The following is a 12,975-nucleotide window of genomic DNA, read 5'->3' as shown; positions in this document are numbered from 1 at the left end:
AATTCAGCACTATGGATGCTCATGAATTTGAAAGTCAACTCAAGAATCATATCATCAGTCAGACTATAGGTGCTGTGTTTAACTCTGTGTGAGATTAGTGGGAGTGTTTGTCCTTGTGCGAGCAGCAGAACTGTGACCTCCTGTTGATGTATGTATGTGTGTTGGGGTGTGTGTGCATGTGTGTGTGTGTGTATGTGTGAGAGAGCAACATTGACTCAGAGCCCTCTTCTTCTCTTCCCACAGCTCTCCTTTATAAGCCTATTGACCGTGTTACCAGAAGCACCCTGGTCCTTCATGTGAGTACACGGTTTACACTTACGCTGCTCAGTTCACCCAAATCACCAACAAACAGGAGCACAGAATCTGGAAATGTTGCTGCAGAATTTTACAAATGTATCTGTGTAGCCAGAGACCGCTAGACTCAAGAGGAAGCTGAAAAAATGATTCTGAAAAAGAAAAAAATATCTGTTCTGTTATAACAGACTCTGCATTCTTCACAGCAAATCCACCCTGGAGGGTAAAATTTAGACTCTCACACATCTTATTTCCCCTCCACACAGCAGCCCAAGAGCTGAAAAGTCAAAGCCTTGCTTTTTGCACAATGATGTTTATCACTGTGTCCTCCCAGCTTCCCACCTCTTTGGATGAGTAATAATTAAGTAGAAACTGCCAATCAGGGAAGCGGAGATGTCTGGATGTGTCTAGTTAGGTTACAGGAGTGTACTGCATGAATAAGTTTGCATAAAGCTGCCAGAACAACAACAACATGCCCAGTGCATCCATGGTTAGTGTGTGTTCCTACAAAGGTCATGTTCCTGTCATAAATGCAAAATAAGAGATGGTGGAAGTTGGTGGTGTTTATTTAGGAAGGAAGATGCTTGCTCAAGCTTCTGTTGTCAGCTGTGCTGTTCATCATTCAGCTTTACTGATGAAAGCAGCTTCAACAGCAACAAGGAAATGGGCTTTTGAGAGATGACTTCTTCTCATGTGGAATTTCTAATGAAAAAGAAAATAAGGTCAAAATTACAAGACGCTAGAAATTAAGTGCACAATCAGAAATATAATTACTATCTGTTGTTAATGACATTCATTCATAATTGCACCAACAACCGTAGGCAGTTATATTTGTTCTTTCACACTACAGTTAAGTTTTATGCATCTATGTAACCCTGTATTTTTGTACACGTGTTGCAGGACTTGCTGAAACACACTCCTAAGGACCACCCGGACTTCCCCCTCCTGCAGGACGCTCTGCGGATATCTCAGAACTTCCTTTCCTCCATCAACGAGGACATCGACCCTCGCAGGACCGCTGTCACCACGCCCAAGGGAGAGGTGTGTGGGGTGGTTTGTGTTTGATTAAGTGGACTTGAATCACATCTTCTCCAAGTACGAATGAGGTTGCCCACATGCTCTATCTAGTTACTGTAATGAATACAAAAGCAGTAGATATTATTGGGTTTTTTTTAGAACTTGTCTTAATTATCTGGTCAGAGCAATGGCAACAGCCTTATGATTGGATAATTGACTATGTGGTTAAGTGCTGTGTCATTTGGTACAAGGAGAGACTGACAATGAATGGAAGAAAAACCTGAGGTCTATTCCACTCAGTCAATATTTTCATATCCTCTCTCTGCCAATTCTTTACTTCTCCTGAGAAATGACATACAGTATGGTGTGCTTTGACTACATTTCTGCATGAAACACTTTCAAAATTAAAATCTGATGTATTGATAGATTGATAGATTTCACAAAATAATGAAAGTCATGATTTGACACATGATTTGACTAACTTTTATAGGCAAAAATAGCAACAACAATAGCAAGTACAACTGTGAAGAGTATATTAGGAAGTTTAAATATTAAAACACTTCAGGAGCAAGTTTTTTAAAAATATTTTAAATCCAGCAGTGTTTATATCCTTGTTTACTAGCTTGCAGTCTTCTTTGCTACCTTCATGGGCGCTTTTCTACGCTTTTTTTGCTCATTACCGCCACCAACTGTTGATCAGGGGAACCGGTAGCTGTAATGTGAATTGTGTCGCCCACATGCATGAATATGCATCCTTGTGTGCATGCATGATACAAACGAAATGGGGACCCACTTGTAAAAAACAGTCAAAAATTCAACAGGGTACCTTTTAAATAAAAAAACAAACTAAAAGGTATGACTTCTTTTAAACCATCTTAAATGTTAGTGTCTGTTACTGCGGATACTAATGGCTGGTAGGCTGCTGCAGGGAAATAATGAACCTGTTTTGGTTTTAGCTATGTGACTGTTATGAGATCAATGTGACTGTCTGGCCTTTAAGAAACATTTAACTAATACATACATTTTGAAACTGAGTGTGGGGCCAATTCAGAGCCAGCAAGAGTGATTATAGAGTTGCTAGTGTATTATTTTTCTTTGTTGAAACATATTACTAGTTCACATCCAAGTCAATAAAATCCAGAAATGCATTGTGATCTCCCTGAAAACAAGGCAGTTTCTCTCAATTCTCAAATGTTGCCAAAATTCATCATGGTTTTCAACCGACATGGAAAAAAAAAAACACAATTTGACCCATGTCAGGTCAATTTGATCAGCATTGTGTATATGTTGTTGGCACAGTAAGAAGTGACATGAGGTTTTATCTCAGGCTCGTCAGCTGGTGAAGGATGGCTTCCTGGTGGAGGTGTCAGAAAGCTCCAGGAAGCTACGGCACGTCTTCCTCTTCACTGATCTGCTGCTCTGTGCCAAGATGAAGAAGACAGCTGTGGGGTGAGTCTACTTTACCTTTTCCTCTTCATCCTTTTTCAGAGTGAAAAACTATGAATGTATTTAGTGGTCTGAAAGTGTACCTTTAAATATCCACTCTTAGGATTATCCTCCCTGTCTTCATATCTTTATGTCATTCATTTTGCCTTCCACATCAGCATGTCGGCCCCCCGACGGTGAAACAGAAAGGATGACACTGGCACTTTACAAAAGATCCTGTCTCTCATTCTGTTCCCGTTTCTGCAAAGCAGGAGGGCTTTTTGATTCCTCACTAACAAAGAGAAAGACTAGCAGGCATTTTACCTCTGGTATTATGAAGAGTGGAGGAGAGTAGCAGATGAACAGGGTGAATAGAGAGTGAGTCTGAACACAAAGGTGTTATTCAGAAAAATGCTTAAGTACAAGAAGGGGGCTGTGTGTCTCAGGAAGCAATCTGCTGGAGGCAAAGTCGAGAGGGTGACAGAAACAGAGCGACTGTGTTTTTTTTGACCGTCCACAGATTAAGTGTCACATTTTTGGGACTGTGTGTGGCTCGCCTTATCAGCATGGTAGCCACTGTTAGCCTGATTGGATCTGATTTTGGTTGACAGTCACTATACTAATCATTTCCAGACGCCTCTCACTTGGAGGAAGACACAGTGTTTCCATAACTACCAGACCTGTAAATCAGACTATTATGGTCTGGAGTGTTATCTCAGTGTGCCGCCAACAACCACCCCCAAACACACACACACACACACACACACACACACACAGTTAGAGCTACAGTAAGCAACCATCCAGAAACTCAATCACCTTGTGTTCCCTGAGGATCCTTAATCCCTTTGAATCCGATGCTTATCTCTATCATTTTCTGTCATTTTGGAATTACATACATAAACACTGATTGTGTCTCATGGGTATTTTTGCATTTTCCTGTTGTATATTCTACCTTGGCTTTGGTTAGTGAATGGACCGTACTGTTTGGCGCTGCTGGTTAGGAGATTGGATACGGCGATCCGTTCATATTCTACTCTCATGTATCTAACTTAGCTCCACCCTTATGTTTGTGTATCAGTGTGCAGCACCTGCAAGGGTGTGTTCAAGTGTGACTGGATCAGCTTTAAGCAGCGCTATGGGTGCATTGGATTAAAATTGATGGGTAGTCTGTAAAACAAAGAGATTTTGCTCATCAGAGTGTCTGGAGGGAAACAGCTTCAAGAGGTGTAACATAAGTGCTGTCAATTATAAGACAAGTCCAGACTACTGATACCAAACAGTATTTGGTCAAGATGATGTAATGAATCGTTTTAACTCTCGCTGAAAAAGCTTTATAGCAAGTGCTGAAAATGCATTAAAATATGTTAATTGGTCTTTTGATGATGTTATCACATTGGTAATGTGTTGACTGTGCAGAGCCCGGGAATGCTAATCAAAGTCTCATCATTAGTGTCAATGCAATTCAATCCTCCCAGCGCCAGTGGAAGTAGCACTTTGCTGAGCATGCATTATTTTCAATAATATAGCTTTGTGTTTATATGAATGAGCTGAGCAGTAATGCATTTATGAGTGTGAGTGTGACTTTAAATTGGAGTGCCCCTCTATAGACCAATTATTGTGATTTGTAAGGCTGGCTGGTTGTTGTGATGTGTTTCCATTACAGTGATGTGATTAAACCAAACAACACTGACAAATAAAATCATCTCTTACAAGGAATGCTTTGTCAAAATCACACTAGAGATAAATTAATTATGGAATTTCAAAGCAAGGAAATGTGCTATGGCAAGGAATTATGGCATCTCTTTTTTTTTTTTTTTTTACATTTTTTCATATCTGCAAAATGGCCATCTTGACAGACTTATTTGTTTTGTGGATTTGATTTAATCTGTGATATTTTGACTAATTGTGTTTCCTCCTCTGAATCCTTCTTCTTCTGCATCCCTCCATCTTTACCTTTTCTGTCCGTCTGCAGTCGTCACCAGCAGTATGAGTGCAAGTGGTACATCCCTCTGGCAGACTTAACTTTCCAGACCCTGGACGACTCCGACTCTTGCCCCAGCATCCAAGTCCTGCCCGAGCATGAGATAGAGGAGATGAAGATCAAGATCTCAGTCTTAAAGAGTGAGATACAGAAAGAAAAGGTAATCCTGTTGGCTTTTACTGGCATGTGGCGAAAAATCCAATGTATTCCCATGGTTTAGAATGGCTTAGCCAGTTTAACAAGCAAGGGTTTAACACTGAGACAAGCGACTGAAACCTCTGTTAATCTCTATTAATGCAAAAAAAAGAGCAAGTGTTGGGTTAATCTACAATGAAATGGGATTGACGTTGAAGAAGGCATTCGACAAAGACGCATTTATGCAATATTTCAAATCTAAAATGTGATTGCATCATCTGTGACTGACACATTTTACACTCTGAAGACAGAGAAGCAAGAAGACTAATTCATTCATACGATCTGTAAATGGAGCTATTATTGTATGACATGTTGGTACATTTATAGTAGGAGTGTAAAAGGATACAAACACATTAATGGGATATGAGCAGATAATGTCCTCTGAACAGTTACGAACAGCATGAGAATTTTTACAGTAACATTCGTCCCCCCACCTCCCCTACTAACCTGTCACTCAGTTTACAGTTTGCCACAAAATCACACCGTCTCTTCTCAGAGTTGTAACTCAGTCAAATCGAAACACACTAACATGATTCACACCTCAGCTGCAATCAAATCTGTTTAGAAATTATATAAAAAGGCGCTCTTGAGACAAATCTTGTCTCATGGTCATCGGAACCGGATGATTATCAAAAGTAAGCCAGGTGATTGTTGTCTGTACAGTGTAGAAAGGCATTGTTTGTGGCCAAAATAGCATGACTTTCCATGACTCAAGTTTGCCAAAATGTAAACAAACAGGCTATAGGGAGAAAAAAAATGAAGGTGTAGATAGTTTTAAGTTCAATACTCAGACACTATACGAGGTTCATCCTCGAAATGTTTTGTTTTTTAACTGATTTGTTGTGACATGCAGGATCAGGCTCGACTGATGTTCCGCCAGTGTTATAGTGAATCCTGACACCTTGTGTAACTTGACAGCAGATGGGAAACAGATGTGCTGAAGTTAGGAACTGTCTCAAAAGTGCATGCCAACAGACCAAGCGAGCTTTTCATATTTTTGTCGACAGCGTTCTCATTTTTTCATCAACAGTTACATTGATTTTACTTCGACTCTGTTCAGACTGACTTTTTTATGATGATAGGGATCAAATACAAATTGTGCTTTATTATTTGATACATTTCAGTACATAATTCAAATATTATGTTATTTTGTATATTTTGGCTTCAATCACTACTGTGTATGAGGAATATAAATGGCAGTAGAAAACAATGAAAATGAGACAGTCTAGACAGTGTCCAGCAGTCTCTGGTGTAGGCGGCACTCTGCCCACTTCCTGTATAATACAAGTACAGATATTTTTGTGATGTATACAGATACAACTTTGTATTACACCCCTAATTCATAGGTACATTTTGTGACTGTAGAGTAGACTGGCAGACATATCGGAAACAGGCACAGGGATAAAAAGTTTGATGCCAAGGTACACATGATTAGGGAAGAAGTTATTTTAAAATATGTACCGGAAAGCTCTCTTTTCTGAGCAGGACCTGTTCCAGGTTCCACAGATTCAACACACAAACACACACATGTAAACACACACAAGTGACTCAGAAGGGGAGTTTTGACCGATTGTGTCTTGTTCTTTCATGGAAAACTCCCCCATGTCACTTACCACTTACTGGAAGGGCTGAATCTCCTGTTACACACTTTGCTTATTATTCACACCTTTGTTTATCTTTCATAAGGTCAAGACATGGTTTAATGTATCATGGTGGGAAACTCCTGTGACTGTGAGCACTGATTAAAAAAAAAAAAAGTGAAATCCAAATATGCACGATTTAGATCCTCAAACTGGGGAAAAACATGAACTTAAAAGATGTCAAGAACACGAAGAAGAAGTCAAAAACGTACTACTTCCTATTCTCTGAATTGTTTGAGTTACTGTTATTTGGACTTGCGGTCAAAAATGCGTCACACTTGGAAAATGTTTGCCATGGCATCAGCCTTTTTTCTTCTATTTCTGTCAGTTGCTGAAACATCGGTTAGTGACGGGTTGGAAACAAAAAGATGTTTTAAGCCCCCAGCTGTTACAAGTATGTACAGTAATACACCCCCTCACCCCTGGGTGAGAGGAGCAGAGAGTTCCTGTTATTCCCCTCGCTCAGTGTTAAACTCGCCCACCCAGGGCACATTGAGTGACCACGGTTGGTATTTTGAGTCAGAGGAGAGATCCATCTGATAGTAGCCAGGCTGTGACTCACAGCTTCCTGGTCCTGGGCTGGGAGGATGTGTGTATTTGTTTTCCTTCATTACTGGCAAGGAGCTGAGATCCTTGAATTATATATAAATACTCTCTCAGCACTGCGCTCATTTCAGCTTCAGAGCTTATCCACAGGCTTTCCTGGAAAATAGGAAAGATTTTGATAAGCTGATTCGATGCTGATAAGAACTTCACAACAGCAGTGATTAATGAGTTTGTTTGTAATTTGTGCAGACATCCTTTTGAATCAGCTGTTAAAATATTTTGTTCAAAATTGAATCGGTCCTTACAAAATATGTGTGTAAACGAGATGCAAAATCAATACCAACACCATAGTTTTATGTCAGAATATACTGTACTGTTTATTAATGTATTACGACTCTGTCATGTTAAAAGACAACTTAAAGGTTAGTTTCAGTTCAACTTTTATCAACCAGCATCCAACAAACCACACATCTGGCTGCACAAACATTCAATTCACATTACAATCACATTTCAATCTCCTTTTACAATTTAAGGTAATCGATCCTGCTACAATAGATGTACCTTTAATGTAAAGGAGAGTAAGAGTGGAGGAACAGTAACAAGTATACAGATGTTAATAAACTTCAGGAGATACATGAGGCCAATTTTGAACTTTGAATTTTGAAATTTCAGGTATCACATTAACCTACTACTTTGAAAAATAGCCTAATATTTTGCTGTAAGAGAAACTTTGCTATTCAACAAATTATAATGCAAGTGTTGCTTCTTTCTTTATGATTATGCCAAAGTGAAACTGTGGCTGTACCTACTTATTATTTTTTAAATATTTTTTCTATTAATTGTTTTCTAGATTTACTACAGACCAAAGTGACACATTGCAATTGCTTTTGGACCAACAATCAGACAACCCAAAGTCATTTTATTCACAATGATATGAAACAGAAACAAAATAAAAATTAAAAAATAAATTAAACAGTAATGTTTTGCATTTTACTTGGTAAATGTTTCTATCACTTTATTGATTCATTTTGATTGGTTCATTTCAGCACTAAATGAGATTCTGTATGTCTGTTTTTGTGTGTGTGTGTGTGTAGAAAGCACCAAAGGGTCAGAGCCGTGTGGACCGTCTGAGGAAGAAGATGAATGAGCAAGAGTCTTGGCTGCTCCTGCACTCCCCCACCATCCCTTTCCGCATTCACAACAAACATGGAAAGGTAATCAGTCTGTCCCATCATGCCCTGCAAAGCTCTCAAATCTCACCACTAGAGGGAGACACGTACCTTTCAAAAGATTTTTTGCACTAGATTAGATTTAGAATTCGATCAGATTTAGGTGTCTGATTTATAGTATAATTTTTTTTTTTCTGTGTGTATTCAGAGCTACCTGTTCCTGCTTTCCTCTGACTATGAGAGGTCAGAGTGGAGGGAAAGCATCCAGAAACTTCAGAAGAAAGGTAACACTGCCTTCACTATGATTGTCCTGTTGATTGTCCTTATAAAACATTGTGTGCTTCATCTTTAAGTTGGTTAAAACCACTTTTTATACACTGTGCCACAGAAAAGTGAAAGTTTGACCATATTTGTGTGGTTGCTGTGTTTTTTTTTTCAGACCTTCAGGCGTGTGTTTTAAGCTCCGTAGAGCTCCAGGTCCTCACCAGCTCCTGTTTCAAACTCCGAACTGTCCACAACATTCCTGTCACCAGTAACAAAGACGGTAAGAAACACTCACACAATATCTTTTTTATTCTCTTCTGTTTGGACATTTTGTATGTTTCTTTTTCTCTCCCCCCCCCCCCCCCCCCCCCCCCCCCCCAATCACAAACACACACACAGTCTCCAATTGCTCCTTCCTCTCCTCTCTGCTTTGAGTTTAAATTCACACAAAAGCGCCCATTACATTCTCAGCACAAAAACAAGCCACATAATGAGAGAGGGGGCCTTGCAGGAGAGAATCTAGGTTACAATATGTTTCTCATCTAGCTCGTAGCAGTCAATGCCACGCAGTGAGTCGGCGGTGGCCTGTGCCGAGCTCTCGGCTCCTATATGTTTGTTTTCGCTCCAGATCTCCATGTCGCACTGCTTTCAGAGGCTGGTAGTGACATTAAAGCCATCTGGCCGACCTGCTCTGATCTCCCTGAATGGCATGAGGGTCTCTGCTTTCAAACGCACACATACACACATAACCACAGAGCTGATGGAGAGCTTTCAACACACTGAAACACACTGTCTTTATCTATCTTGCATAATACAGAAAATAGATCCATGTTCATGTACAATGGACTCACTATGTCAGTGAACCATTATTTTGACATTCAATGCCTTTAAAGTGGTGATCACAGGGATTCTTGGTTTTTATTTTCATTTCGCATTCCGGTAAACTTTGAGGGCTACCAAGAAGTCCCTGCTGAACGTAAAACACACAACACTTCTGCAGTTTCACCACACAAACTGGCTTAATCAGGGTTTCTGAGATGACAGTGTGTACAAAGCTTATATAGGCTGCGTTCAATCAAGCATTCATTCAGTCAGCTGTTGGTCACACCCACCTATTACATCACCGCACATCAAAGAAGCATTTTACACACTCGATGATCAGAAGGCAAATAGAAAAAATATTACAAATATTGTTACAAAAAAGAAATTGTAAGGTGTATTAAACTTTAGTGGATTAGCTGTCATAGAATGGTCTCAGATGAAAGTCAGTATTCATGCTGTAGTGCACAAGAGCTTTAAGGATGAATGAACCTTTTTAGCAACAGATTGTCCATGTCTTCCTCTTTCATTGAGACCTTCTCAATTCCAATATATCTTTACAGTTTGCCCTGTTGCGGGTGTTTTAAATGTTGAGCATGTATATGTATGTATGCATGTATATACATTACCAGTCAAATGTTTGGACACACCATCCCCTTCACTTGAATGAGAAAGTGTGTCCAAACTTTTGACTACTGCTGTTACACAATGTACATGCTCCATATTTGTAATTCTCAGCCTGTAAAGGACATAGACGACTCTGTGAGGAGATATTTGGAAGAAGATGATCAGACTTTAGCCTTAGATTGATAATTTGCTTGAAAGTCCTGATGGGAGGATATTTAAATGCATTTCTGAAGGTCTCATGTGAATGATGAATATGTCAGTGTCTCCTTAAAATTAAATCAGAGCATTTTGAGTCTTTAGTTGTGAAAACAATATAAGATTTTTATTTATTTTTAATTCATTGATTTCTTCTGAATATGATCTGATCTGGATTTCCTTGAATTTTTTTCAAATGCAGAGTTGAATTGATTTATATCTTCTCTCCATGAACTTCTCTTGCTTTAGCAGATACCAGGAGGTTCTCGTTGTTAAGTTTCATTACAAAGTTTTTACTTACACATTTATTGTTTATGTTTGATTACACCCTCAGGTCAGTCGTCAGTTGATATGTCTGTGTGTTAAAACAGAGCTCAGGCCCCATGTCTTGTCTTAGACTTTTGACCCACTCCTCATTATAAAGCAAACACACACACACACACACACACCTCCATGACATGCAGTGCACAGAGCACAGTGGAGGTTGAAATGGGGACCAGCTGGCAAAGGAATGTTCTCATAATTAAGAGGATGGATGATGTTGCAGAGACCCTCTCTAAGTCCACAGTGGAATACTCAAACTTTCACTTGACTCCTTTGATTGACTCATTATCAATTATCACATATTAGTTAATGGTTTTCTCTAGTTTCCCTCAGTTTATTGTTCAAGTTTGCTCATAATTGAGAGAAACAAATCTCAGTTTTGCTCTAAAAGCAGCGCGCAGGCCACCTCGAAGCTGAACCTTTGAACCTTCTCCCTGTGAAACTCCCCTGTTGCTTATACATAACACACACTCACTCACAGTTAACCCCTGGGCTGACTGCACTCCTCTCAGCCATCTACAATGGAGCTCCAAACAGTCCTGCAGCCCTCCATCGTAGTTTATTTACCAGGAAACAGTCGGGGCTTCGCAGGCCTCTACTAAAGCAAGAGTGCATCCCCTTCATGTGTCTGTCGGCTGGACAGGGGGTACATCAGGCCACCCAAAAACATCCACCCACCAACTTCTACTCGGCGGCCAGCTCAGTTGTTATGGCAGAAGAGTGCGTTTGTTGATGTGAGGTCTGATACAGATCTGATAAAAAAAAAAAAAAAAAAGGTTGTGATAACAGTTAATTTTCAGATCTTCAAATAGTAAAACTTGTGCGTCATATTCAAGTTTTAGCTAATGTCATGTGAAGTTTAATATGTTTTTTTCTCCAACATAAATTGGTAACTGGGTGTCTGTAGGGGTGAGAGCAGCTATCATAATGGATGATGATAATAATGAGTTTAGGACCACCCAGACAGAGAGGAATGAAAAGCACACATTGTTCCCACTGAGCAATTTCATGTTGATTAACAATTTTAAAGACATCTAAATGGTTCTGGACATCAAGGCGAAAATTAGGCTGCACAGAGTTTAAAAGTAAAAGCTAAAACCGCAAATAGACATCTTGAGGGAATTACTAGAACACGATTATATATTTTTGAAGTTTATAATGTTACATCTGAATAAAATATGCATTTTTTATTTAGTCTGAAACTGTTTGGGGATTTTGAGAGCTGCAATAGAAATGTGATTGAATTAACATCCTCAGGTAGGTTATGCGCCATAATTTGCAACGACTGCTTATGTTTCCATTCTGAAAGACTTTAAAACACAGTACGTCACCATATTTACACTAGAAACGGCCCTGACTGCGCTGTGTGCTTGTTTTCCAGATGAGGAGACTCCTGGCCTGTACGGCTTTCTGCATGTGATCGTCCACTCTGCCAAAGGATTCAAGGAGTCAGCCAGTAAGTCAGCCAGAAACAGCTTTTTGTTTTCTTACCACACTTGTACTCACACTCTGGCTCAGCATCCACTCGCACATAGCTGCCGCGCACGTACGTGTCTGCCAGCAGGCGTACGCAGAAACACATGACCCAGTCAATCACTGCAGTATGCACACGCATATCCATCATGTGAGAGCCCAGAGATGGATAGATGGATGGATGGATGGATGAAAAGAACAAAGATAGAGGATAGGAGAGAGTGAGGGATGGAGAGAAGTCGAAGCCACTGTGGAATTTCTGCGGTTGTTTTCGTTTCGCAATCAAAAATGACAAAAATACTCCATTAAATGGAGAGGGAAAGAATGTCTAAAATCATGCACAGCAGGGGGATGATAATTTACAAACTGAGCTGCTGGCAAACATAATACCAGTTGTCTTTGTTCACAAACTCTGATATCGCCTACCTTACACAACTGTTCCTTTGTACAGACACAGTTCTGTGTGCGTGTTCAGTATCAAGCCAGTGTAATATTGGCAGGACCGTGCAGAGGCTGTTTCAGACGTGTCAGTAGTGGACAGCTGGTGTTTCAGTACACTTTGTGCCCTGTTACACAAGCACCAGTTCAAATATCAAATATCTGGATAAGAGAAAAAAGGGAGAAATATGATTTCCTCAGTTACCATGACAGCCTTTAGTATATGAAAGCTGGCCTGCTAGAATTTCCCGGGTAATGGATTGGAAAGCTATCTCCTCTGAAAGCCTGTTTGATCCTCAATGGAGTGCAGAGAGCTGAGGGGTTTAAAAGAGAAGAAAGTGTGTGTGTGTGTGTGTGTGTGTGTGTGTGTGTGTGTGTGTGTGTGTGTGTGTGTGTGTGTGTGTGCGTGTGTGGGTGTGTATGGGTGGAGGAAAGTTGGGTAGTTTCACTGATACATTTTCATGTCAATGTGTCCAGCGGAGCATACAGAACCAGGGTGGGGCATGCACACCATGAAGGTACTGTGGCGTAGATGAGATGTTAGTGTTGTTAGGGGGCACTCTGGGGA

The 12,975-nt window shown here is 40.0% G+C and overlaps 1 protein-coding gene across 4 annotated transcripts in view; it reads left to right on the top strand.

Moving 5' to 3' along the window:
- Window positions 1-12,975, top strand: part of abr (ABR activator of RhoGEF and GTPase) — a 131,476-nt gene that overhangs the window by 74,058 nt on the left and 44,443 nt on the right. For all 4 annotated transcript variants that reach the window (XM_044370667.1, XM_044370668.1, XM_044370669.1 and 1 more), the window contains 8 exons: window positions 244-296; window positions 1,195-1,335; window positions 2,639-2,760; window positions 4,709-4,877; window positions 8,193-8,312; window positions 8,476-8,551; window positions 8,707-8,811; window positions 11,878-11,952. In XM_044370667.1, coding sequence (XP_044226602.1) covers window positions 244-296; window positions 1,195-1,335; window positions 2,639-2,760; window positions 4,709-4,877; window positions 8,193-8,312; window positions 8,476-8,551; window positions 8,707-8,811; window positions 11,878-11,952 — 861 coding nt within the window. The remainder of the gene's footprint in view (window positions 1-243; window positions 297-1,194; window positions 1,336-2,638; window positions 2,761-4,708; window positions 4,878-8,192; window positions 8,313-8,475; window positions 8,552-8,706; window positions 8,812-11,877; window positions 11,953-12,975) is intronic.

The sequence above is a fragment of the Thunnus albacares genome, chromosome 13 (assembly GCF_914725855.1).
Source record: "Thunnus albacares chromosome 13, fThuAlb1.1, whole genome shotgun sequence".
Lineage (NCBI taxonomy): Eukaryota > Metazoa > Chordata > Actinopteri > Scombriformes > Scombridae > Thunnus > Thunnus albacares.
Note: the sequence above shows the minus strand (reverse complement) of the source record. Positions and strands in the feature narration are given on the sequence as shown.